The 24,605-nt window shown below is 44.2% G+C and overlaps 1 protein-coding gene and 2 non-coding genes across 4 annotated transcripts in view; all 3 read right to left on the minus strand.

Annotated features, from left to right (window-relative positions):
* Positions 1–2,547: 2,547 nt before the first annotated feature.
* The window catches only part of LOC112049641 (serine/threonine-protein kinase par-1), a 30,129-nt gene continuing 8,071 nt past the window's right edge, over positions 2,548–24,605 (minus strand). The window contains exons 2-18 of one of the 2 annotated variants that reach the window (XM_052883220.1): positions 21,077–21,193; positions 20,403–20,466; positions 19,521–20,270; positions 19,380–19,429; positions 18,931–19,029; positions 18,515–18,634; positions 17,066–17,119; positions 15,995–16,151; positions 15,067–15,155; positions 14,186–14,274; positions 13,660–13,753; positions 12,686–12,764; positions 10,411–11,265; positions 9,790–9,896; positions 5,704–5,773; positions 5,579–5,637; positions 2,548–5,431 (exon numbers count right to left, since the gene is read on the minus strand). In XM_052883220.1, the coding sequence (XP_052739180.1) occupies positions 3,908–5,431; positions 5,579–5,637; positions 5,704–5,773; positions 9,790–9,896; positions 10,411–11,265; positions 12,686–12,764; positions 13,660–13,753; positions 14,186–14,274; positions 15,067–15,155; positions 15,995–16,151; positions 17,066–17,119; positions 18,515–18,634; positions 18,931–19,029; positions 19,380–19,429; positions 19,521–20,270; positions 20,403–20,466; positions 21,077–21,193 (4,377 nt within the window). In that variant the 3' untranslated portion in view covers positions 2,548–3,907. Of the gene's footprint in view, positions 5,432–5,578; positions 5,638–5,703; positions 5,774–9,789; positions 9,897–10,410; positions 11,266–12,685; positions 12,765–13,659; positions 13,754–14,185; positions 14,275–15,066; positions 15,156–15,744; positions 16,152–17,065; positions 17,120–18,514; positions 18,635–18,930; positions 19,030–19,379; positions 19,430–19,520; positions 20,271–20,402; positions 20,467–21,076; positions 21,194–24,605 lie in introns of both variants that reach the window. The other variant, XM_052883219.1, reaches the window with a different exon arrangement.
* Positions 16,341–16,412, minus strand: Trnae-uuc (transfer RNA glutamic acid (anticodon UUC)). Its single transcript has one exon. It is a non-coding gene; the product is annotated as a tRNA-Glu (tRNA).
* Trnae-uuc (transfer RNA glutamic acid (anticodon UUC)) lies at positions 17,241–17,312 on the minus strand. Its single transcript has one exon. It is a non-coding gene; the product is annotated as a tRNA-Glu (tRNA).

Here is a 24,605-nt window from a genome sequence, read left to right on the forward strand (position 1 = left end):
AAATCTTTGATCTACTTATTTCATGGTGACCCTAAAGAATATTATTGTTGTTTTCACTTTCCCGTGGAAAGAAAAGCTTCTACCAGGATAAGACTCTTTTGTGCACCCTGTCACAATATGAATTCACCATTTTTTCATGAAAAACATACAGGTTAAATAAGAAAATTTATGAAATCGCAAATCAAAGCACGAAAATTAACCAAACAAGTAAACAAAAACAAACCACCATCTTGCATTTAATATTACCAGTCTAAAACTTTTAAGTATTACTTTTACTCAGTTTTAATAGATTATGATTTAAATACAACGAAATAATTATTATTTATATAAACCGTATAAATATTAAAATAAGTTTCAAAGATTATGGATTGTTTGTTTTGGTAAATCATAAAGATGTAAAATATAAAATTTTCTACCATTTCTACCAAGTCCAATAATTAGTTAAGCTGGCAAGACGTCAGACAAGGACACACAACCATTGGGAGCCCTCTCGCCAGGACCGCTTTTTGCTAGCTATCACCTATAAAGAAATAGCTACCTTAAGTCAATAACATTAGATCTCATTTTAGCTTAGCAAAAATTTTAGGTGCACAGTCTTGTTATAAGTATAAGGTCTTTGCTCGGCACTCTTATCATGACTCAGGGTGTCAATGTCAACCACAGAGTACATTATAATCTTATAAACAACTTCTCAAGGTTAAAATGAAATAAGTACGTCATCTGGCAAAATGTGGCGTCGGCACAGATGCGCGTCACACGCCATTTGGCAAAAAGTGGCGGCGTCACACATAGCAGAGGTAAAAATTAATTTGACACAATAACAAAACGAACTTCTGTACTCAAACCATTTGTTTATACGTACTTCATTTGTGGTCTGTGACTCAAACTACAAAAACGTCAGTTCAAGTTGTAAAAAACGTTCCGTTCCATTTTCAGTAGTGCGTTCTTCGTGTAGTGTGTTTGTACGTATTTGATAATAAAATGGATTTTTTACGTGTTTTGAAATGTAAAGTAGATTGCAGACCGATTGCAGAGTTTTAATACTGGCTAATTTATGATTAGAGATCGATCGGGCGATTGGCAACAAACTAAGATTGATTTTAATCTTAGATTGGAGATACATTATTAATTTCGGACGTATGTATACTACCACTAACGCCCGTAATTAATAATGTATCTCTATTTGGCCGTATTAGTCACCTCGCCACATAAAATACTACTTACCACTCTTCTAAGGCAAATCTCACTCAGATCCATTCATCCAAAGTTTCTTTCACACCGCCAATCAGAAGATGTTACGACGGGTCATATGGGACTATCATCGTAAGATAACAAAGTTAATAATGACCTGTATGAATTACATCTTCAGTTAATGGGAATTTTGGATCGATATTTATGGGATAACGATCAATTTTTGATTTTACCGCCCAAAAACTGTTCGTACTCGACTAAAATACTAAAGTAGTCCGAACTAGACCTCAGATATTCTAGTTTTCTGTTATGTACTCGTTTTAGGTACTCGTACTTACTCAGAATTACGACTTATGATATTAGGCCTATAATATATAAATCCAAAGCACCAATGACATATTTTCAGTGAAAAAGAAATAAATAATTGCCATATCCGTAACTTTTGCTGTCCCAGCCTTTTGCATAAAATCATGTTAAAATCCGTCGAGTAGTTTTTGTTTCTATAACGAACATACAGACAGACAGACAAAAATTTTACTGATTGCATTTTTGACATCAGTATCGATCACTAATCACCCGCTGATTGAAATCTTGAATTGTCGTCAAAAAATGATTTTGAAAATATATTTCATGTACAGAATTGACCTCTCTACAGATTTATTATAACTACTAGCGGACGCCCGCGACTTCGTCCGCGTAAAATTCGTTGTCAACTTTACTACTACCCCTACCCTACCCCCACCCTTCCACTACCCCAACCTCTAAATTATTTTAATAAGGATTAAAGTTTACTTGTATAAATAATGACGTAAACCTAAGTATATAAAATTAATAATTTTTAAAACACAAAAGGTACTATATCTGCTAATATATAGAAGATAGATATATGGTGTCGCGGACTTTTTTGTAGAACTTTTAAAGATACACAAAGTCTCTATACATTAATTTAAATTTTACACAATAGTTAAGGCAGCGCATGCGAATGAGTCTGTTTAAGAGGATTTTCGGTTCGACCTGAATTTAAATACTTTCAAATGAAACGTTACTCCATCTAAACTACAAGTTTTTGGCCATTTTTTATGCCATTTAACTACACAAACCGGCATTTTTAGGGAGCTCTTTACACGACGAAAACGATTACAATGAAACATCGATTGTGTAGCAACAGTTTTTATAAACGCGTTAGATCATAGATTTATTTTTGATCTTTGCCAGAGGGGTAACGGTTAGCGAGGCAAGTCCTGTTATTAATGGTCTAAGGTACTTGTACTATTGTGTATTCTATGCCTGTTCCTTTAATACATTCTTTTGTGTTTTCTCTATGGAGAGGCTTTTGAGGTAAATAAAAGAAATTGGTTAACATTATGGAATCAGAATTGTTTATTAAAATATTATTTACATGATATTTAAATCTTTAATAACATGGCTCTAACTACACTTATGGCAAAGTACTCCGTATGACCAGACGTAGTGCGCGCTGCGTACCGTACGCACTCAGCTGCTGCGTACCGTACGCACACTGCCGCTGCGTACCGTACGCACTCAGCCGCTGCGTACCGTACGCACACAGCCACTGCTTACTGCACGACTCATCCTCAGAGTAAGAATATCCTCTTACTCCGAGGACGAGTCGTACTAATTCCCACCGCGCGCCGTTTGGTACACTTCAAAATTGGTGTCACATCTGTACCCTTAGTGTAGGAATAAAATGGAAATCATTTATTTTACATACATTCTGTGCTGTACTATAGACAGGGCATTATCAAAACTCTTGGTCAATGTATAGACTAAAATGATTGACGGCCGACGACTTGATAATGCCCTCACTATAATATTATGTAGTACGCTTCCCTGGAGCGCTGGGTGGGGGGTCGAGTTATTGTGTGCAGGATGGATGCTTGTCATCCTGTACTGAACTGTACATCACACGGTGGAGTGCGACCACTCATCATGGACTAGCGAGCACTAAGGGCACAATTTATACAAAACGCCATCGCGATTTTTAAATTCGCAATCGTCAGGCGAACCGTTTTCTATATATAAATTTAATTCGTCACAGTTAAAATGCAATCTAAAGTCATAGCTTAAAGTAAAAAATATTTACACGAATTTATAATTAAATTACTCCTAAAATGGAATATTAAGTATAACACAATATATTTTGGAATAAATAAATTCAATACATTTTTATCAACATAATATACAAATATGTAACAACGCGAAGTCAACATGTCTTCTCCTCTCATTTACAGCTCTAGCCCGTGTAGCACACTACGCACTGCGCACTGCACGCTGCACACTGCACACTGCGCACTGCATGGGCTCTACTAAAGCTTCCGTTTCGGCTTTGCACTGCCAATATGGCGGAATGCTCGCCTACCATGAAAAATATAAATTAAACTATTCTCCTTACTTAACTATCTCGTTTCGAATGTTGCAATATTTATACACGGTCAGTACGACACTGACGAAAATATGGAAACTTTCTAATTTACAAAACTATAGCGTTCGAACTATATACAAATATATAGCTAGCTCCAATCTAACTCGGACCGTATGTCGCGAACATAAAGTCTAAAATAGATTGAGATTGTATTCTACCTAAATAGAAATACCTTTGTACACGAAATCATTTTCTATCACACGATTGAATAATTTGTTTGCTACGTTCAGGAATGAAACTCGGAACTCGCTCACGAGTCGGTCGGTGTCGTCGCTACACCGTCAGGCTGGTGATGAGCTGCTGGCACAGCTTGCCGTACTCGCGCTGGTCGCCCGATATCCGGCGCATCTTCAGCCCCTTCTTCTCCTTCGCTTTGTTCTCGCACACCACCAGCTCTATTTGGATCCCGCCGGAGTACTCCAGGTTGAGGAAGCCCGTCAGCTCCTCGGAGTCGTCGTGCTCGCCCATCTGGTCGCCGGTCTCCACGAAGATGTTCTGCGGCGGAACCCTCGTGTTGATGGTCTCCTTCAGCAGCTCGACTATTCGGTGCGAGTCCAGCTGGGAGCACACGGTGGACAGCGCCACCTCGTAGTACTCCTGGACGCAGGACACCTTCTGCGGGCTCAGCAGGATCGGGATCCGCCGCTCCTCGGGCCTGCAGATCTCCGTCAGCCGCAAGTCCATGGTGGACCGCTGCAGGCGGTCGACGTCGCGGCCGTCGTCGGCGCGCGGCGCGTACACGTCCTCGCAGTACTCCTTCACCTCCCCGAGGACGCCCTGCGCGGAGAAGGACGAGCGCGGCGTCTCGCCCTTTTCCGAGAAGCTGCCGCGGCCGAAGTCGCTCCGCTCGGAGAGCGACGAGCGGCCGAAGTCGCCGCGCTCGGAGAAGCTGCCGCGGTCGGAGAAGGAGAAGGACTCGCGGTGCTCGGAGAAGCTGCCGCGGTTCTCGCTGAAGCCCGAGCTGGCGGACACGATGTTGGAGTAGATGGAGTGCACGTTCTGCTCGCAGTTGGGCGACGCGCTGGCGGAGTCGTTGCTGAGCGAGTCGTCGCTGAAGCCCAGCGACCTGTCGCTGCCGCGCCGCGCCAGCCGCTCGCTGAGGCGCGCGCCGCTCTCGTCCGCGCTCTCCTTGGGCGACGGCATGTCCGCGTCCGCGTCCGCCGGCGCGCGCTCCACCTCCTGGCTGACCTTGCGCCCGATGCCCTTGGTGATGGACGGCCGGTCGTCCAGGTCCGACGGCTCAGAGATGACGAACTGCGGGAGAGGGTACTTGGCGTTCTCCAAGCTGTCCACGCTGTCCTCCGACGACGACGCCACCAGGGTGATCTCGGAGCCGAGGCAGTCCGTCAGGCTGATCTGCGGATGCGCGGCCGGGTAGGGCGGGAAGGCGCGCTCCGCGAACTTGGCGTCCCCGTTGTGCGAGCCGTTGCCGATCTCCTCCTGGATCATGTCGAGCGGCGAGCCGGGGTTGGAGATGGGCGAGTTGTTGAGCGAGCGGTGCGCCACGGCGTGCAGCTGCGGGTGCACCATGGGGTGCAGCTGCGGGTAGGCGTCCGCGTCCACGCCGCTGCGCAGGTCCAGCGGCGCGGCGCTGGGCTGCGGCGTGCCGCGCGTGATGGAGCCCGTGTGCAGGTAGCTGAGCCCCTCGGTGATCTGGTGCAGCGGCGAGCCGGGGCTGGCGGGCGACGCGTGCCCCGGCCCGTAGCCGCCGAACGAGTGCAGCGACTTGAGCACCTCCTGCGACAGCTGCGGCGAGTACAGGCTGTTCAGGTTGATGCCCAGCTTCAGCGACAGGTCCTGGGGAGGGACGCGCGAAATGTACCGAACGTCGAAAACGTTACAAAAAAAAGAGAGCGTGCTTTAGAGCTCACGATCGAAGTGAAGCTTCTTCAGCTCTCCCTTCCGTCTAGTATGATGTGACGTAAAGTAGTGAACGAGGAGTACCTGCGGCGTGGCGTCGGGCGCGGCGCCGAGCTCGAGCGCGGGCGCGTGCACGGGCGAGCCTGCGGACGAGACAGAGCATTAGCGCGGTGCGGCGGCGGACGAGGCGCGCGCGCGCGGTACAGTACCTGGCACGGAGGCGGCGGGCGCGTGCGCGGCGTGCGGCGGGGAGGCTCCGCCGCGCCGCTCCAGGCCGCGCTGCAACAGACGGACACGTATTTAGAACACGGACCAAACGTTGCTCTGAGTGAGCAACAGTAAATTAAGTTCAATATAATAATCAATAGTGCGAAAAGAGTACAAAATAAACGAGGGCCACTGTAGTGACTACAGTGCCGTGTTGTCGTTCGGTACCTTTTTTTTTAGTCTTACATCTTTGTGCGTATTTCTGCCACTCGCCTTCGCTGGACAGCATACGCGCAATGGTGATAAAATGATGAGTGGATTATATGTGTAAACAGCCACCTTTCTTGGTAGCTGTTTTCTGTGGCGACTGTCAACTGTCAACTGTCACCTGTCACCGGGCTTTTAAGAGGGAAAAAGGATATAATGTATATATACAGGTTGTCCCGTAATTAATGGATAAAACACAATTGGTAGATACACATATATCTAAACAAGTTTGAATAGTTTTCCAAAAATCCCTAGGGTGACCAAGTTATGTTCTTTTATTTCGAATTTTTCAAATTTATCTTTCTTGAATCAGTATTTTCAATGCCGTAGCTGTTTAAGATTTTAAAAATCTGATTTTTTAACATCGCAAATTAAATTTACCAATTTACTATAATACTACTTTTGTAAATAATGTTTTATTTGTTTTGTAGCTTTAAAAAGGGAAGGGTTTGTTAACAGTCAACGGCGCCTTTAGCCCTACACACAACGTTCACAAGTGCGTGACTCCACTCAAGGTCATTCTCTGTAGGTAGAAAAATATAAACAAGTGTTTGCTAAGGATAAATATGATATCGGCACTGTACGGGATTATGAAGCACATATTGATTTAAGTGTAGATAAATATTGTTGCAAACGTCCTTACAGATGTACAGCTGAAGACAGAATAGAAATAGAAAGCCAGATATCAAAACTATTAAAAAATAATTTAATTGAGGAATCTTATAGCCCATTTGCTGCCCCAGTTACTTTAGCATATAAAAAAGAAGACGGTAAGAGAACAAGGCTATGTATAGATTTTAGAGAATTGAACAAAATTGTTATTCCCCAATCACAACCATTTCCGTTGATTGAAGATTTAATGATCAAAGCTGTGAATTGCGAATATTTTTCTACTTTCGACATAAATTCAGCCTTTTGGTCAATTCCTTTGAAAATAGAAGACAGGTATAAAACTGGCTTTGTTACACAAGAAGGACACTTTCAATGGACGTGTCTTCCGTTTGGATTAAAGACTGCGTCAGCCATTTTTCAAAGAATATCGGGAAATATTATAAGAAAATACGAACTTTCTGGTTTTGCAGTAAACTTTATAGATGACATTTTAATTTTTTCTAAAACTTTTGGAGAACATATATTACATATATCTAAGTTACTTGAGGCAATACTAAAGGAAGGCTTAAAACTGAAATTTTCAAAATGTACTTTTGCGGAAAAATACGCAAAATATTTGGGTCACATAATAGAAAATAATTCAGTAAGGCCTTTGAAAGATTATTTGTCTGCTGTAAAAAACTTTCCACTTCCAAAAACAAAAAAAAATATACGCCAATTCTTAGGAAAAGTTAATTTTCATCATAAATTCATACCACACAGTGCAATTATTTTAGATCCATTACACAATTTATTAAGAAAAGATGTGAAATTCATATGGACTGCAGAATGTCAAGAAGCATTTGATAAAATAAAAACATTATTATGTTCAAAACCAGTTCTAAATATTTTTGACCCAGAACTACCAATATACATTTATACAGACGCTAGTATAATGGGTGTAGGAGCGGTTTTGAAACAAAAAGATAAAAATCAGGATATAAGACCAGTTGCTTATTTCTCAAAAAAGTTAACTGAAACTCAAAAAAAGAAGAAAGCTATATATCTAGAGTGCTTAGCAATAAAAGAATCTATAAAATATTGGCAACACTGGCTTATGGGAAAAGAATTTATTGTATATTCAGATCATAAACCATTAGAAAATATGAACATTAAATCAAGGACTGATGAGGAACTAGGAGATTTGATGTATTATTTATCTCAATATAATTTCAAGATAAAATATAACCCAGGAAAATCCAACCAGGAAGCCGACTGCTTAAGCAGAAACCCAGTTTTAGAACCACACGAAAACAGAGATGATTGTTTAAAAGTTGTAAATTTAATAAGTCTACAAGATATAAAGAATGACCAATATAGAAATCAAGACCTACAAAAACAAAAACTTATTAACAAAAATGGAATTTACTACAAAAAGAATAAAAGACGGGAAAAGATTATATTATCAGAAGAGATGAGCATAAATCTTATAAAAGATGTTCACGTTAGTTATTGTCACATTGGGAGGACCCAGATGATAAATAAATTAACACCATTTTATACAGCAAAAAATTTCATCAAAAACATTAAAGAAATGTGTGATGAATGTGAAACTTGTATTAAAAACAAATCAAGGAAGAAATCAAAATATGGTTTAATGTCTCATTTAGGTCCTGCAACACAACCTTTTCACATTGTATCAATTGATACCATTGGCGGTTTTGGAGGATCACGATCAACAAAAAAATACTTACATCTTTTAGTTGATCATTTCACAAGATATGCTTATATTTCTACATCAAAGACACAAAGCTCCACAGATTTTATTAAACTAATGAAAAATGTTACAGAAACTTACAAAGTAGATATGGTATTAACAGACCAGTACCCTGGTATCAATTCCAAGGAATTCAAAGAATTTTTGAACCAGGAAAATATAAAAATGATTTTCACTGCTGTGGATACACCTTTTTCAAATGGACTTAATGAAAGGCTAAATCAAACATTAGTCAATAAAATAAGGTGTAAGATTAATGAAAATCAGAATAAAACAGCATGGAGTACAATTGCGCAAAAATGTGTAGAAAAATATAATGAAACAGAACACACTGTTACGAAATTTGCTCCAAAATACCTTTTAGAAGGAGAAAATGTGAATATTTTGCCAAATGAACTGAAATCAAGATACACTAAAGACGATCTAGAAAGAGACAGAAAACTAGCTCTGGAAAACACACTAAAATCTCACAATTATAATAAAAAAATATTCGACCAGAATAGGCAAGAATATAGATTGAAAATAGGAGATAGAGTATATGTAGAAAACGGAAATCGTTTAAATAGAAAGAAAACCGATGAATTAAGAATTGGACCGTTCAAAATTGTACAAAGGATTTCCAATTCAATCTATGAAGTTGATACCGGCCACAAAAAAGCGGAATCAAACTTTTATCATATCACAAAACTGTAACCTGTTCTTAATGAGAGAACAATTATAAATTAGAGAACATTATTTAGATAAAGTTCTTTTTTAAGGGGGGGAGATGTAAAAAGAAAACCTCTTTAATATTATTTCTTTTTGGTAATTTACTTTTTTTTTCATGACATTGTCACATTTTAAATATTCGAAACATTATTATTGACTTAACAGCAAAACATTAAAATTTTTATTAAAATATAAAGTAGATGTAAATAATAGCTTTGAATGTTGTTTTTATATTTTATTTATAGGTAAGTTTTAGTTTAGTATTTAATTTAATTATTTAATGTAAAACTTAATATTGTAAATAACAATTATATTTTATTTATAGAAACACAAACAAGCTTTTATTACTACTATCACATTCATGTGAAATAATTATCATTATATATTTATAACTCAAGAACGGCTGGACCGAATTGGCTGAAAATTGGTGGAGACATAAAATATTTACGATAGGGGTAGGTTAGAGGTGGGGTTGAGTAGGGTGGGGTTGAGTAGGGGTGTGGTAGGGTAGGTGTAAGGTGTAGGGTCTGAGTCAGGGTAGGGTTTCACACGGACCACGTTTATGTAAAAAAGAAATTAGTGTTGGTATACTAATTATAACTCAAAAACAGCTGGACCCATTTGGCTGAAAACTGGTTGAAGTAGCTAAAAACCAGACATAGGAAATTTACGGGAGGGGTAAGATAGGGGCAGGGTAGGGGTAGAGTTGAGTTGGGCAAGAGTAGGGTCCCCCGCCAAGAATCACCTGCAGCTGCTGGTACTCCATGCGCGCCGAGGCCAGGTCGTGCGCGGCGCGCGGCGGGCTCTGCTCCGCGCGCCGCACCGGCGAGTAGCGCTCGGCATGTTCGCGCGCTGCAACACACCGCGCGGTCAGTGCTCACCGTACTGTCTCCGCCGCCTGCGCCTACACTACAGGCTACTTCTTACGGTTACTGGTTGAACTTTATCTTATAATCATTGATTCGAGGAAAACCGTCGGGTCGGCAGAATTTGTAAGTCCCTAGATCATTTTATTTTCACAACATTAATGTTTCACAATGAGCTCGTGTTTGTTACTCGACTGCTCACACTGCACGTCACTCGCACACAACTAACTACTCACAAAACTCAAGCGTCATTTGAAAAAGAAACACGCACACACAAATTCGTGCAAACACAACTACAAGCAAACGATAATGCGAAACTGAACTTGTGAAAAAAGTGAATAGTTCATCGTTACCTGGGTCGCCCCCCCCCATACCAGCTCGTCGCTGACCATGTCGACTCGTTGACTGTGATGCTGCTCAGTCGTGACGCACGCTGCGGCACCCGACGCGGCCCGCGAGTGAGTGAGTGCCCTCCACCGAAACTGATCAAAAGCAATTACCCATCTCCTGCACCGTGGCCAACATCTGCAGCTTGACTCGCTGCGGGCCCGAGTACTTGCGCTGCCGGGGGCCCGCCTGGTAGCCGCCGGGGAAGCTCGGCCCGTACACGCCGAACGTGGGGAAGCCTTTGGGGTCCACGCTCATGGGGGTGCCGGACACGATCGAACCTTGGCTGACCGGTGTCCCGGTGCTCGTGGAGCCTTGGTTTGGGAACATTTGGTTCTGGCCGGGGGCGCCGCTCGGGATCGAGCCCTGGCTTTGGACGGGGGTGCCGGCCGTGATCGACCCCTGGCCGTGCATCGGCGTCCCGGACACGATCGACCCTTGCGGGGCGGCCGCGCCGGGGGCCGCGGGCGCCGTGGCGCCGGGCGCGGGCGGCTGGCTCTGGACGGGCGTGCCGCTGACGATGGAGCCCTGCATCTGATAGCTCGGGGCGGGGAGCGGCGTGCCCGACACGATCGAGCCGGAGGACTGGGCGTTCGCGCCGGAGGAGGGGGCGCCGCCCGCCTGCGTGCAGAGCGGGGTCCCGCTGACGATGGAGCCGCTCTGCGGCACGACGGCCCCGTGCGTGGGGGAGTACTGAGACGCGGCGGGCGTGTAGGGGGTCGCCGCCTGCGCCGCGGACCCCATGATGCTCCCCTGCGGTATCGTCTCGAGGACGGGTTTCATGGAATTTTTGGAATAGTTCGGCGTCCCCGCGGTTATCGAGCCCTGGCCGGTCGGCTGCTGGTTCCCGGGCGGGGGGCTCTGGTACCCCGGCTGCCCGGGGTAGGCGTATCCCCCCTGGATGGACCGAGGCAGGTAGTTCCGGTTCATCCGAGCCTCCACCTCCATAACGAGTTCGGGGCTTATGACTATGGGGTGTTCAAACAAAAACAAATTAGCGGCATGCCGACTCCTGCTGGCGGAGCTCCACGCGGGCACTCGGCGCGCGCCGGGGGGCTGCACCCCACGACTGCACGGATCTCGTTAGCGTAACTCCAATATCATTTCTATATTTAATTACATGAATGTCCACGCTGAATGCCCACGTTTTATATCAAAGAAAATAATTATAATAAGCATTAAAACTTGCAAAAAAATACTGAATTTGAAAATACATTAAACATCGCAGCCATAAAAATAGAAAAAAAAAATATAATGAACTATTAGCGACTGACAACTAAAAATTCTACAATATTATATTAATCACGGCTCAGCTACGTGATAAATATATTATTAGTTTCCATAGTTTGCATAAAAAATTAACTTTGTTGATTTAACTTTTGTGCAAACTTTGAATTTTAAATCGACACAACATCTAGATATACTCGAAAAATAGTGTTTGCGCAAATATAAAGCGTGCTACACACGTGTGCGGATCAGCTGTAACACATCCAAAGGTCGACAGCTCTGTATATTGAAAGTGCTATCTATGTTAAATACTTTACAATGATATAAATATGCAAGTATGATGATGTACCGTCTGCGCTCCGCACACGTCAGTGTCCACACCACAATAACCAGTACCAAACCAACTCGACTCCAATAGAACGATACAATTACCAACAAAAGAAGTCATTATACAACTACTAGCAATGTTAAACACTGTAGTATACAATTATCATTGACTACTAGTTTGTATTCTAGTCGCTTTGAACCTTTAGTTTCATTTTTGTTATTTACAATACGTCACGTGACTCTTCTCTTGTCTTGCGGCGCGATTGTCTCGGGTTCTGGCTTGTGGTTATTGCAGTGATGGGGAAAGCAGATTATCTAATACGTAATAAAAAAAAGTGTTTTTCCTGGTTCAAACTGTCAAAGTAAAATGAATCTGATCACCTTCTTTGAAACCCAACTTCATCTACACGAACACATTTTAAAGCATTTATCACTTTTTTTAAATCACATGACAGTTTCGATGTTTGTGTCTTATACAACTGTATAATACAACAAACAGAAATCTAGTAGACATTTTGTTTAAACTGCAGCGCTACAAACTAATGAACGGGTGTAAAATGTATTTTTAAAGGGATTGTAATTGTTTAATAATCTCAAACATGTAATTTTATCGATATTTGGGTTTAGTAGTCGGTGATCATAAACGACAAAAAAAGTGTTGAAACATTACACAATATCATTTCTATATACAGGATCGAGAAAGAGACAAATGTATGCTAAATGCGTTACTTTCTTTACTTGTGTTAGAGACATTTGGGTAATGTGAACAATAGTGTAGTACAGCTCGCGTGTATGTACGTATGTATGTATGTATGTATGTATGTGCGTACGCACCCGGCGGGCGCTCGGTGACGGTGAGCAGGCCGCTGCGGCGCACGCGCGAGTTGGCCGACGACGAGGGCGAGCTGCTCGCCTGCAACACAGCGCTCACACTACTGACCTCGTCTATTGCAGCCCGGACATGTGTGCTTCAAACTCACTAATACTACGGGTCTGAACCGTTCTCAGACCGACTATTGTATAGGACCTGCCTCGCTAGACGTTACTTTTCTGTCAAAGTATATGATCAACGATCTAATGCGATTATAAAAACTGTCCCTATAGTATCGATGTTAAATAGTTCTAATCGTGTTCGTCGGTTAAAGAGCTCCGTAAAAATACATTTTTGTGTAATTGAATTGTGTAAAAAACGGGCAAAAACTTCCATTTTAGTATAAGATATATACCAAATCTAAGTTCGTTTTCTTCAGAAAATGACAGACAATTTTGTTCGTGACTATAAATATGATACAAGTCCTTCTATAATTGGTCTGAGGAACCGTTATATAGTTACTAATGGATTTCAATGATAATTGTACGAGACAATAAACTATATATGACAATAATATGTATTTATGCTCTATGTTACCATCAGCTCGGCCATTTGCTATTTAGCAATAAATACATATTATTGTCATATATAGTTTATTGTCTCGTTGATTCAGTGTTGAGCCTTTTTTTATTCTTTACAAGTTAGCCCTTGACTACAATCTCGCTTTAAAGTAAGTATGATGCGATCTAAGATAGAAGCAGGGATAACTTGTTAGTACCGGAAAGCTTAATCGCTTGGCGGTACGTCTTTTGTAGGGTGGTAACTAGCCACGGCCGAAACCTTCCACCAGCCAAAAAGCTTGTGTGGCTTTGACAGAGTCAAGTCGGAATAACAAAGCTCAATACTGAGGTTTTCTTCCTAACAAGAACTTCTGAGGTGTGAGTTAAGTTGGTGGGGTCTCCGCCATCCGACAGTGTGGCGACGTCAGGGGCCGTACCATGGTGGTGGCGGTGCAGGCGGCCGACACGCCGGCGGCGTCCTCGGGCGTGGCCATGGTGTGGCGCTTGCTGCTGCCGCGGTTCAGCATGTACCTGCCGACCCGACAATGTAATGTGATAAGATGTACAATTGCTCGGCAATTTTATATACCTACAAGATTGTTTACAACTGCTTGTAGATTTGTAATGTACTGCGCAATGTTATAGACAATTTAGTAAGTAGTATTCCGAGCTGATTGAGCCGTAATAACCCAATGGATATGACCTCTGACTCCGATTCCGGAGGGTGTCCGGGTTCGAATCCCTCTCATTCTGAGAGGAGACTCGAGCTCAGCTGTGAGCCGAATATGGGGTGATAACGTTTGGGAATTATGCGTGTGAAATCGTGTGGCGCTTGCTGTTATGATATAGATATAATGTAAGTTTCCTATCTTCGGAATCACTATAATTACTTACACTAACTAACCTATTATAAAAAAAGTAAATATAAAGCTATATGTAAAACGACGAACGCGATGACAGTACCTGCACAGGTTGGAGTTGTAGGCGGCGTCGCCGGCGCGCTGCTCGGCCGCCGCGCCCGCGTCGCGCGCCGCCGGCCCGCTGTCCGACACCTGCGCACACACACGCTGTAGGCCTGATCACGGGCTGCTGGCTCGGGTTATATGAGACATCGAATTAAGATATATGCAGGTACACCACAGATATAAGAGGTAACTAGATTTATAAAGTGTCAATTCTTTCTATTGAACCCAGCGTACCCAGGGGCGTGGCCTAAATGATGTTTAATATTTAGTGAAAAATGAAATATGTCACCGTTACTTTAGAATTGAATATTATTTATTCTTTTTGTCACAGAAACAAGACTGCTAGTACATGCGCGGACACGCTTGCGATGTTCCGCATACCCGGGTGTACGCTGGCCACGCCCCCTTGCTACTTTTATTGCTAAAAGCGTTAGCTTTTAGCGTTGTCTGTTCTTACACAGTTTGTTATGAGTTACACATTCTTAGCCCGGAGTTAGGAAGTTGTTGATATCACTCCCCCGTGCCTCGGAGAGCACGTTAAGACGTCGGTTCCGGGCATTATCTGATAGTGGTAGTTGATGAATTTAACAAGATGACCCAAAGCTCGCCACCCTCCCTTATACGGAGGGAGACCTGGACCTGGATGATAAACTCATGATCCCTGAGGTTGTTGTGTCCAATTTCTGCGCGGCATCGTACCAAAATATACCGTTACATCGCTTGACGGTAAAATTTTGACGGTAATGTTGCAACTAGCCACGACGGACGCCAACCGCCGGAGCAGACCTGAGCCAATTCGAGCCGAGCTGAGAATCGAATCCAGGAGCTGTTGTTAGCGAGAGAGAGGTCACAGCAGCCAGCAGCGCTTGCGGCACTCACGTGGTGCGAGGGCGCGGGCCCGCAGCACGCCGGCTCCACGCGCCGCACGTGCGCGCCGCCGTCCGACGCGCGCCGCCCGAACGACGAGCCTGGGGGGGACATTGTTTGTATTAAACACATTACTTCTTTTTTTTTTATTTTTAATAGACTCGCGCTTCACCACAAGCTGAAAGAAAGAAGGAGCTGGAAGGGCATTCCACATGTTCGCTGTTCTTATTACAAACGTCGATGTGAAACGTTTTGTGCGAGTGGACATCGACAAAAAAGGATACCAATTTGTCTCGTCGTTCTGTGGTAGAATAGAATGGAGGGACTAGATTGAAAAGATTCTGTGCGCCAGTACTCTCCAAAATATATTCAGTAAAAACCCGAAAAACAGGCAACATTCAATTATTTAACTATTATCAATTATTTTGTAATGTTCATGTAGAATCTATTATTTCTATACTAGCAATGGAGGAGCGGAGCCTTCTAATACAGATGTAGTTTATACTACTCCTAAAAGAAAATTCCAAACTCGCACTAATTTATGTAAATTTAAAAACTGAAATAAAAGATTTCATTTTATTTTATTTAACTTGAAGACTTTGCAGATTCCTTCCAGTCAGAGATTCATCAGCAATGCTACGCGTAGCGACCTAGTGATCAGCGCGCAGTGGGGGCAGCAGCGGCACTCACCCTGCGCCTGCATGACGACGGGCGGCTTGAGCAGGTGGTGCTTGACGCTGCAGTAGCGCGGCGGCTGGTGCTGCACGGCCGGCAGCTTGGCCGCCAGGTTGGTGTTGGGCAGCAGCGACACTCACCCTGCGCCTGCATGACGACGGGCGGCTTGAGCAGGTGGTGCTTGACGCTGCAGTAGCGCGGCGGCTGGTGCTGCACGGCCGGCAGCTTGGCCGCCAGGTTGGTGTTGGGCAGCAGCGACACTCACCCTGCGCCTGCATGACGACGGGCGGCTTGAGCAGGTGGTGCTTGACGCTGCAGTAGCGCGGCGGCTGGTGCTGCACGGCCGGCAGCTTGGCCGCCAGGTTGGTGTTGGGCAGCAGCGACACCTCGGCCGGCCCGCCGCCCGCCTCGCCGCCCGCCTGCTGCGCGCACACTTCACACTTTACCATTGGAATGTACTGTATGTTGTTATATAAATATTACGTCACACACTATAATAAAGACCATAATTAATATTTTTTTTCAAAGAGTAGAACAGAATTATAATTTTTTATTTGTCTCTATATGCAAGCTGAGTATTCCACGACATACTTCGCAATAGGAAAAAAATATTCCCGTACCGGGAATCGAACCCGAGCCTCCTGGGTGAAAGCCAGGTATCCTAGCCACTAGACCATACGGGATACAGGCACGGTGTCGAAATTTTTTACTTGATGGTTAATAAAATCCAACATTTCATGCGTAACTTCATAACTAGGCGGTACTTTTAACTAATTTACATCATCTGCAGTGCATTTTGCGGGAAAAAATATGAAACATCATGTCGACCTGTCATCCACACCACGCTACTAGGAAAATATTGTGCTTCGGAGCGTACAATATGCTGATCATAATGATCATTGACATCTCATTGAAGAATATAACATTATAACCCTAATAATATAATATATAATATAGAGCTAGACCTCTTGGCTCTGTAGGGGGCCGTTACAATAGACTGATTTCATTGACCTCTTACAATAAAAGGACGCACAATTAAGTAGCAAATTTCACTTAAAAACTGGCCAATTTTGCTTTGACAGTTATAGTATTATTGGTAAAGTACCTAAAAGGCCTTTAAATATAGTCCAATATTCAATAAAATCCCAAACTCAGAGCAAATTCAACCTTAAGGATTGAGTTTAAGGTTGAATTTGCAATTGCGACAACTTGATTTGAGTGCCAAGGAGTTGTGTATGGCGCTCATTGAGTGGGGACGGTTTTTGGTCGCTGATTGTGAATCCACTTTTTAATAGAAGATCAATGACTGATTTTAATAATTAGCAAATGTTCTTACGTTAAAGTGTGCAGATGCACAGAGCGGCACCGCGCGCGCCGACAACTCGCCCGCCTGGAAATACAAATATATTTTGTTTTTTTCAAAAAAAAAAATCAAATTGTTTCACAATATTGAAAATAATACTTAATATATGAATTTAAAAATACTTTTCACAAATATGAAAAAAACAATTTTCCCGTACCGGGAATCGAACCCGAGCCTCCTGGGTGAAAGCCAGGTATCCTAGCCACTAGACCATACGGGAGTTGATGTAATAGTTGAAATACATGATACATAGATAATAATTTATTTATTTTCCCATCATCCGTGTAAGTCCGACGAACCCATGCGACAACGTCACCCAGGTCCGACAAAATACTCTCTACATACGTTTCACCCCGAAACCGCAGCATCCTCAGGAAATGTTGTGGGTTCGTCGGATTTTTGCGGATGATGGCAAAATAAATAAATTATTATTTATTCATGATGAACTTCCGCAAAGTACGGTCTGCTTCTATCCAATATATGATACATTCGCGAACTGTATTTACAGAATGTGAAATGGACCACACTCATATGGAACATCATATCTTCATCATCAAAGCTGAAATTTTGTCAGCTGATGTTATGTCATGAAAATTCCATCGAAATATGTCAAATAATTAGAATAAATAATTACTTAGATAAAGAAGCTTTAAATAACTATAAGGGCAACTATATTTTACATTTCTATATATGCATTTACTTTATCCACGATTAGTAAATTGATAGAACCATATCTACCCTGTGTCAGATGAGTGGTAATCGGATCGGACTTTGAACTATTGTTTTTCGTTTAGGTACTTTTTTATTGAGATCCCCCAAATGAGCTACTTCTCTTTACATATATGTTCGATTGATAATAATAAGTATTTTTAGTTAGTGACAGTTACAGAAGTCAAACACTAAGCAGAGTGGTGGGTTTGAGCTCCAAATCCTTTATGCTATAAAGATTAACCTATGTGGTTTTGGACCACAAGCTCCAGAGTCATGGTATCGTCGTTATCAACCCATATTCGGCTCACTGCTGAGCTCGAGTCTCCTCTCAGAATGAGAGGAGTTAGGTCAATAGTCCACCACGCTGGCCAAATGCGGATTGGCACACTTCACACACGCAGAGAATTAAGAAAATTCTCTGGTATGCAAGTTTCCTCACGATGTTTTCCTTCACCGTTTGAGACACGTGATATATAATTTCTTATTCATGTATGAATTAATTATAGTATGAATTAATTATAATGAGTCATGGTATATCTACGCGCTATTGACTTTTTCAAAACATTATTGGAATTCTCAGCTCGTGATTGGGAAGTTAGCTGCCTTGTTTGGTCCAGTGGGTTAGTTTATGTAGTTGCGAATCACGAGGTACTAGGTTCGACTCCTGGGTTGGTCTGTATGTGGTGGTGACGGTTGACAAGGTGTGCGTACCTGCGCGTGGCGACAGTCGCCGGGCCCCACGGTGTGGCGGCGCGCGGCGTGCGGCGAGGGCGGCGACGGCGGCGCACTCAGCGCGGCCGACTCCTCGCACTGCGGCGCCGACTCGCCGAACTGTTAGAATTGCAATTTAACGGTTTTACTTCCGATAGATTATAATATATACACAATATGACGGCAGATTATAATATCGCGAATGAGATTATTCACCAACGTATTTTACAATTTAACGGTAACAACACATATATGAAATGCTACTGCCCTACTCTACTACTCCCTGTCCAGAGTCAACATCTCTCTAGGAACACATGCTTAATTTTCTACAAGGCACATATTATGCTCTATGACAGTGCTGGGTTTGGCTGCTGATATCAGAAGCCAAGAGTCCCAGTACAGTCACTGTGGAGTACCTTTTCGAAACTGTCAGCCGAGTGCACTCCGGTGAGGTAGCCGGCCACCTGCAGCCCTTCGCCGCTGTCCTCTGCCTCCATCTGCTCCTCTTCGCTGCTCTGGAACGTCACGACTGCTGTGAGTGAGTGCTATCTGCCTGCGAGTGCTTTCTAGCATTGCATGGGGTGTTTACATGTTTTGACCCCATTGTAAAAAGAACTTTCATGTAAATGTATTTACACACTGTCTTGCTTGCCTGGACTAAACTTTGGAATGGCTGGACCGATTTTAACGAAACTTTCAGTGGATTATAGTGGCGATTGTTGAGCGACATTTAGGTTATTTTTTATCCAAAAGAACAGGGCAACATGGCAGGGCGAGGAGTTGTGTGTCTGCGGCATGAGCTCATTCGAACTATACACTCGCTGTTGTATAGCACAGAGAAAGCGCAGCGGCTTGCGTCACTCACCTTACAACTAGTGAGATCTAGGGGGAGCCCCGTTGTGGAATCTAGCGAATCTGAAAACAGAAACGTTTAGGCGTATTTATTGTTACAATATTATGCGTGGTAGACTGCATCGCCATTGAATGAAGTAAGTGACAAACGTACCTCGGTCCATGTCGGCGCTGCAGTCCTTCTGCTCGAGCTTGTCCATGAGCAGGTGGTAGATGGCGGCCACGTGGTCGAAGCGCTCCTCCTGCACCGACTGCTGGATGTGCTGCGGCGTGAGGCCGGGCAGCGCCAGCATGCGCGCCAGCACGGCGGCGTGGCGCGCGGCGGCGTCGGCAGCCGGCGCGGCGGGCGGGTGGCACGCGCAGGCGCCCGCCGCCGCGCCCGGGCCCGGCCCCGGCTGGTGCGCCGCCAGCCAGCGGTGGCGCGCCACGCCGCGCAGCGACAGGCGCCGCTCGGGCTCCAGCACCAGCATGTGGCGGATGAGCTGCTCGCACGCCTGCGACATGAAGTAGGGGATGCGGAACTTGCCGCCCAGCACGCTGGCGCGCAGCTCGCTCAGCGTGCCGCCGTCGAAGGGCAGCGCGCCGCACACCAGCACGTACAGCACCACGCCCAGCGACCACACGTCGGCCTTGGGCCCGTCGTACTGCCGGCCCTCGAACAGCTCGGGCGCGGCGTAGGGCGGGCTGCCGCACCACGTGGCCAGCGGCGCGCCCGCCGTGTACTCGTTGCTGAAGCCGAAGTCGGCCAGCTTGATGTTCATGTCCTTGTCCAGCAGCAGGTTCTCGGCCTTGAGGTCGCGGTGCACCACCCCGCTGGCGTGGCAGTAGCCCACCGCCGCCACCATCTGCGCGAACGAGCGCGCCGCCGCCGGCTCCGACATGCGCCCCGCCGACACCAGGTGATCTGCGCACACAGGTGATAGCAAGTTGTGATGAGGTAGACCTCTGTTATAGGCGGTGGTGATCCGCTCAACATCATGGGCCGTCTGCCAGCTCCGTCAACTGTTACTATACAAACGCCGCTGGTAAAACTCACCAAATATTTCCCCGCAGGGCGCGTACTCCGTGACCAGGTACAGCGTGTGACTGCTCTCCATCACCTGCAAGCGCGACAGAACGAACGTTCATTACTTACAGCGCTAACAGAAATATATAGCCTCTAGCTGCTGTTCGCCACTACAGCCGATCACAGCCATAATGTACTTATCCATCTCACCATAAAAATCTAAAATCTTGTCAAGTATTGTGTTCTTTGTAAAATCTTCTATCTATTCTAATATAAATCATATAATTTTCGCAACCTACGACGATACTTTACTTCAAAACTCCAATATGCGTATATAAGTGCAGTAGAACGTCGCGGTCTCACCTACGTAAATTCCATTCCCGTGGCTATAAAATAGGTATATCTTCTAATCATCATCATCATTATCAACCCACATTCGGCTCACTGCTGAGCTCGAGTCTCCTCTCAGATGGAGAGAGGTTAGGCCTATAGTCCATCACACTGGCAGACTTCACACACATACACGATGTTTTTCCTTCACCGTATGTGAAACGTGATCTTTAAATTCTTAAAATGCACACAATTGATAAGTTGGAGGTGCAAGCCCCGGACCGCATTTGAACCCACAACCTCCGGAGTCGGAGAGGTCATATCCACCGGGCTATCGCGGCTCTTACTCGTAGGCTAGGCTATGTTGCTCAGACCTGGTAGAGGCGCACGATGTGCGGGTGGCGCAGACGCTTCATGATGGCGATCTCGCGGAACGTCTTCTTCAGGTTGTCTTCGTCCAGCCGCGATTTGTCTATTATTTTTATTGCTACCTGCAAAATAAATAAATAAAACTGAAAAACTTAAAACTTCTAGTTAAACCGTCTATATTTTACTTTAACTTAAAAATACCGGAATGCAATTTCTGAAAATATTTATTCAAAATAGATATACGATAACCACGTTTTTGACCAGATTTACAAGACGAAGGTCCTGGGTTCGATTCCCGGCTGGGCCGCTTGAGATTTTCTTAATTGGTCCAGGTCTGGCTGGTGGGAGGCTTCAGCCGTGGCTAGTTACCCAACCGCCAAAGACGTACCGATAAGAGGCTTAGCGTTCCGGTACGATGGTGTGTAGAAACTGAAATGGATTTAGTCCTACACCCGTAACAAGTTAGCCCGCTTTCATCAGGTGAGACGCTCACGCTTACTTACTATCAGGTGAGATTGTAGTCAAGGGCTAACTTGTAAAGAACATTAAAAATAATCACCATCAGAGATATGCCAATATGTCGTAGTATACAATAATAATATGCATTTCATTCAAGGGGAGTTTTATAATCGCTCCGCTCCTTCGTCCGTCCGTCTTATCCTGATAATATGTAGCCTATAGCCTTCCTCGATAAGTGGGCTATATAACACTCAAAGAGTTTTTCCATTAGTTCCTGAGATGAGCGCGTTCAAGAAAAAAAACAAACAAACTCTCCAGATTTATAATATTAGTATAGATGTTTCGCCCAAAGATCAAAAATGCTCAGCGAGCGGAAAAATAGCTCACAGCTCCTCATGGCTTTTCTTCATTGCCACAACGCGTTGAAATCGAATAGCATGTCAGCCACGACACGAATTTCGCTATTTGGTCTTTCTGTGATTGCCACAACGCGTCGTGCGTACTGTAACCACAACGCGTTGTGAGCTATTTTTCCGCTCACTGAGCGTTTTCGATCTTTGAACGTAACATAGATACGAGAAGTATAAGAATTGGGATTCAACATCAATCAAATAAATGGAAGAAGCAAGTGAAATACAACAGCAAGCGGTTATACGAGTAACTACGGCCTACGGCCTACGGGGCGAGCGTCCTCAGCACGGAGGCCGCGTCCTCGGCGCGTCTCGGGGCTCCCCGCCCGCTCAGACACGCGCCCGCCGCTCACAGGGGGAGTTACCGAGTTAGCCTTCAAGTGAAAATTTCTTTAGGCAAGTGGAACACGAACAACAACAACGAAAAGGAAACTGTATGAAAAGTCACAAGTTAGATTTGAAGTAGGTAGGTACGCAGTGTCGGAAAATCCGCGCCGGCCGGATGTAAACAATAAAATGAATGATACGAGCACGATACGAGAAACTTTAGCTCACTGTACCGTTCACCGCAGCCCACAGGCACCGCCGGCGGTTTTCCTCGGAGATAACGCTGAAACACGTCTCATAATAATGGCTAGTGTTTGACCTGCTCTAGTTAATATAAATGTAGGATTTCATCGAACCTACTTATTTGTATTTACGTGAGCACCAACATGGATTTTATTTATTAAGGTACCGTACCCCAAAAAATAAAAAAAAAACCCTTATAAGATCACTTTGTTGTCGGTCTGTTTGTCTATCAAGACCCTTTCGTGGAGGTATCAAGTTGAAATCTAAACCATACACTTAGGTCTGCGGTACCATGATTGTAAAAAAATCAAATTTCAAAGTATACGTAAAAAAATATACGGTCGGTAAATCACTTACTTGTAAGTGTTTCATTTATATTGCGTACATTACATTACACCGTTTTGCACGAAATTTTATAATTTAACGATCATAGCTCCCACTAAACGATGGATTAAAGAAGAAATTATTGTACAAAGTACAAATGACTTCAGCAAACGCACCCGATAAGGCTTTATAAAAACAAATAATAGATATTTCAGGTGTGAAAGCTAACAGCTCAGCCGCGGTGATATGCGTCTGACACGCACTCGCAAGTCGCCACCGCTGAGGTTACAGGGTAGCTGAACCCCGCGGTTGTACTCGCGCAGTTATTACCTATGTCTATACATATAGAGTACCTATATCTTTCCTGAATTAGTAGGCTATCCAACTACGATAGAATTTGTCAATTCGAACCAGTCGATTAGCGCGGTCAATCAAACTAACAGACTCGTCAGTTGTATGATGAATATTATGATGATTTTTCTTTGCAGTGTCGGTCGATAGCAGGTTATGACAGGGAGGATGTGAAGTGTATTCAAAAGAGCAAAGCGGAGGTTATTTATTCTACGTGACACCAGACACCCTAGCCACCCTCATCAGGTTATAAAAAATAAATATAACGTATCAGAATTATCGTTATATGGCTATTTTAAAAGCAACGCAACCCTGCATAGCACCCTTTTAGGCTTGCAAGAGCACTGTATAGCAGATCGCAAGCGCCTGTGACTCAGATACAAATCTAGGATTTCCCAAACAAGTTCCAAGTAAACGAACAAGAGGATTAAGAGAACGCACAGTAAAAAATATTCGCAGTTATCCAGCCGAGCAGCGCCTAATCGCGAGTCTAGAATTACGCCGAGAAAAAACGAAACGTTCGCTTTTTACCTGTATTTTCTTTTTTGTGATAAAAGCGATTGTCTCCGCGCGAGCCATTGACCCTCCTCGCGCTGGCCTTGCGCCGGGGACGTAGCTCACTGTTCGTGTGCTCGTTCGCATGACGCTCTCATGGCAGCGACAGCGCAACATATAACAATATATCTACATTCTACAGACATGTTCATATGTGGGGAGCTCAAGAGGGGATACATACAGACGGGAAATATTATGGAGGATAACTTGTATAGAATCTTAGCAGGTTGGTCCATTGGTTCAATGGGTTCGGGCGAAATGAGCTACTGAGTTTTCTTTCTTCTAAGAAATTCTAAGCCCGGAAGTGGGAAGTTGGTGGAGGCACACCCCCGTGCCTCGGAGAGCACGCAAAGACATATGTCCCGATTATTATCATTAACATAAAGAGGTCGTTAATAGACATTATCACCCAAAACTCGCCAACACACATTGGGGCAGCAAGGTGGGTATAAAGTTCATTATCCAGTCTCCTACACAAGGGAGAGGCCTGTCCCTGTAGTTAGCCTCTCCTCGCCTCTGCCATCGGCCGCGCTTCATATATGTATAGAATCTACCTCTAAAGGTTACCCGTCTGTCAAAACTATATGATCATGATCAAACGTGTTCATACAAACTGCGTCTATAGAATCGATGTTTCATTGTGTTAAAATTGCACACGTGTGTGTGTAAGAACACAGGAATAAATATATTATTGGTGTTAAATATTTTCGATGTGCGAGTTTACCTCGGTCTGAACCGTTACCTCAATCAATCATCAACTTATAACAATCCGTCCGCACAGGAGCCGCTCACGGATGAGGCTCCCTCGCCCGTGGGCGGGGCTGCGCTGAGCACTGAGCAGCAAATGAAACACATTTTCTACTCA

The sequence above is a fragment of the Bicyclus anynana genome, chromosome 8 (assembly GCF_947172395.1).
Source record: "Bicyclus anynana chromosome 8, ilBicAnyn1.1, whole genome shotgun sequence".
NCBI classification, from domain to species: domain Eukaryota; kingdom Metazoa; phylum Arthropoda; class Insecta; order Lepidoptera; family Nymphalidae; genus Bicyclus; species Bicyclus anynana.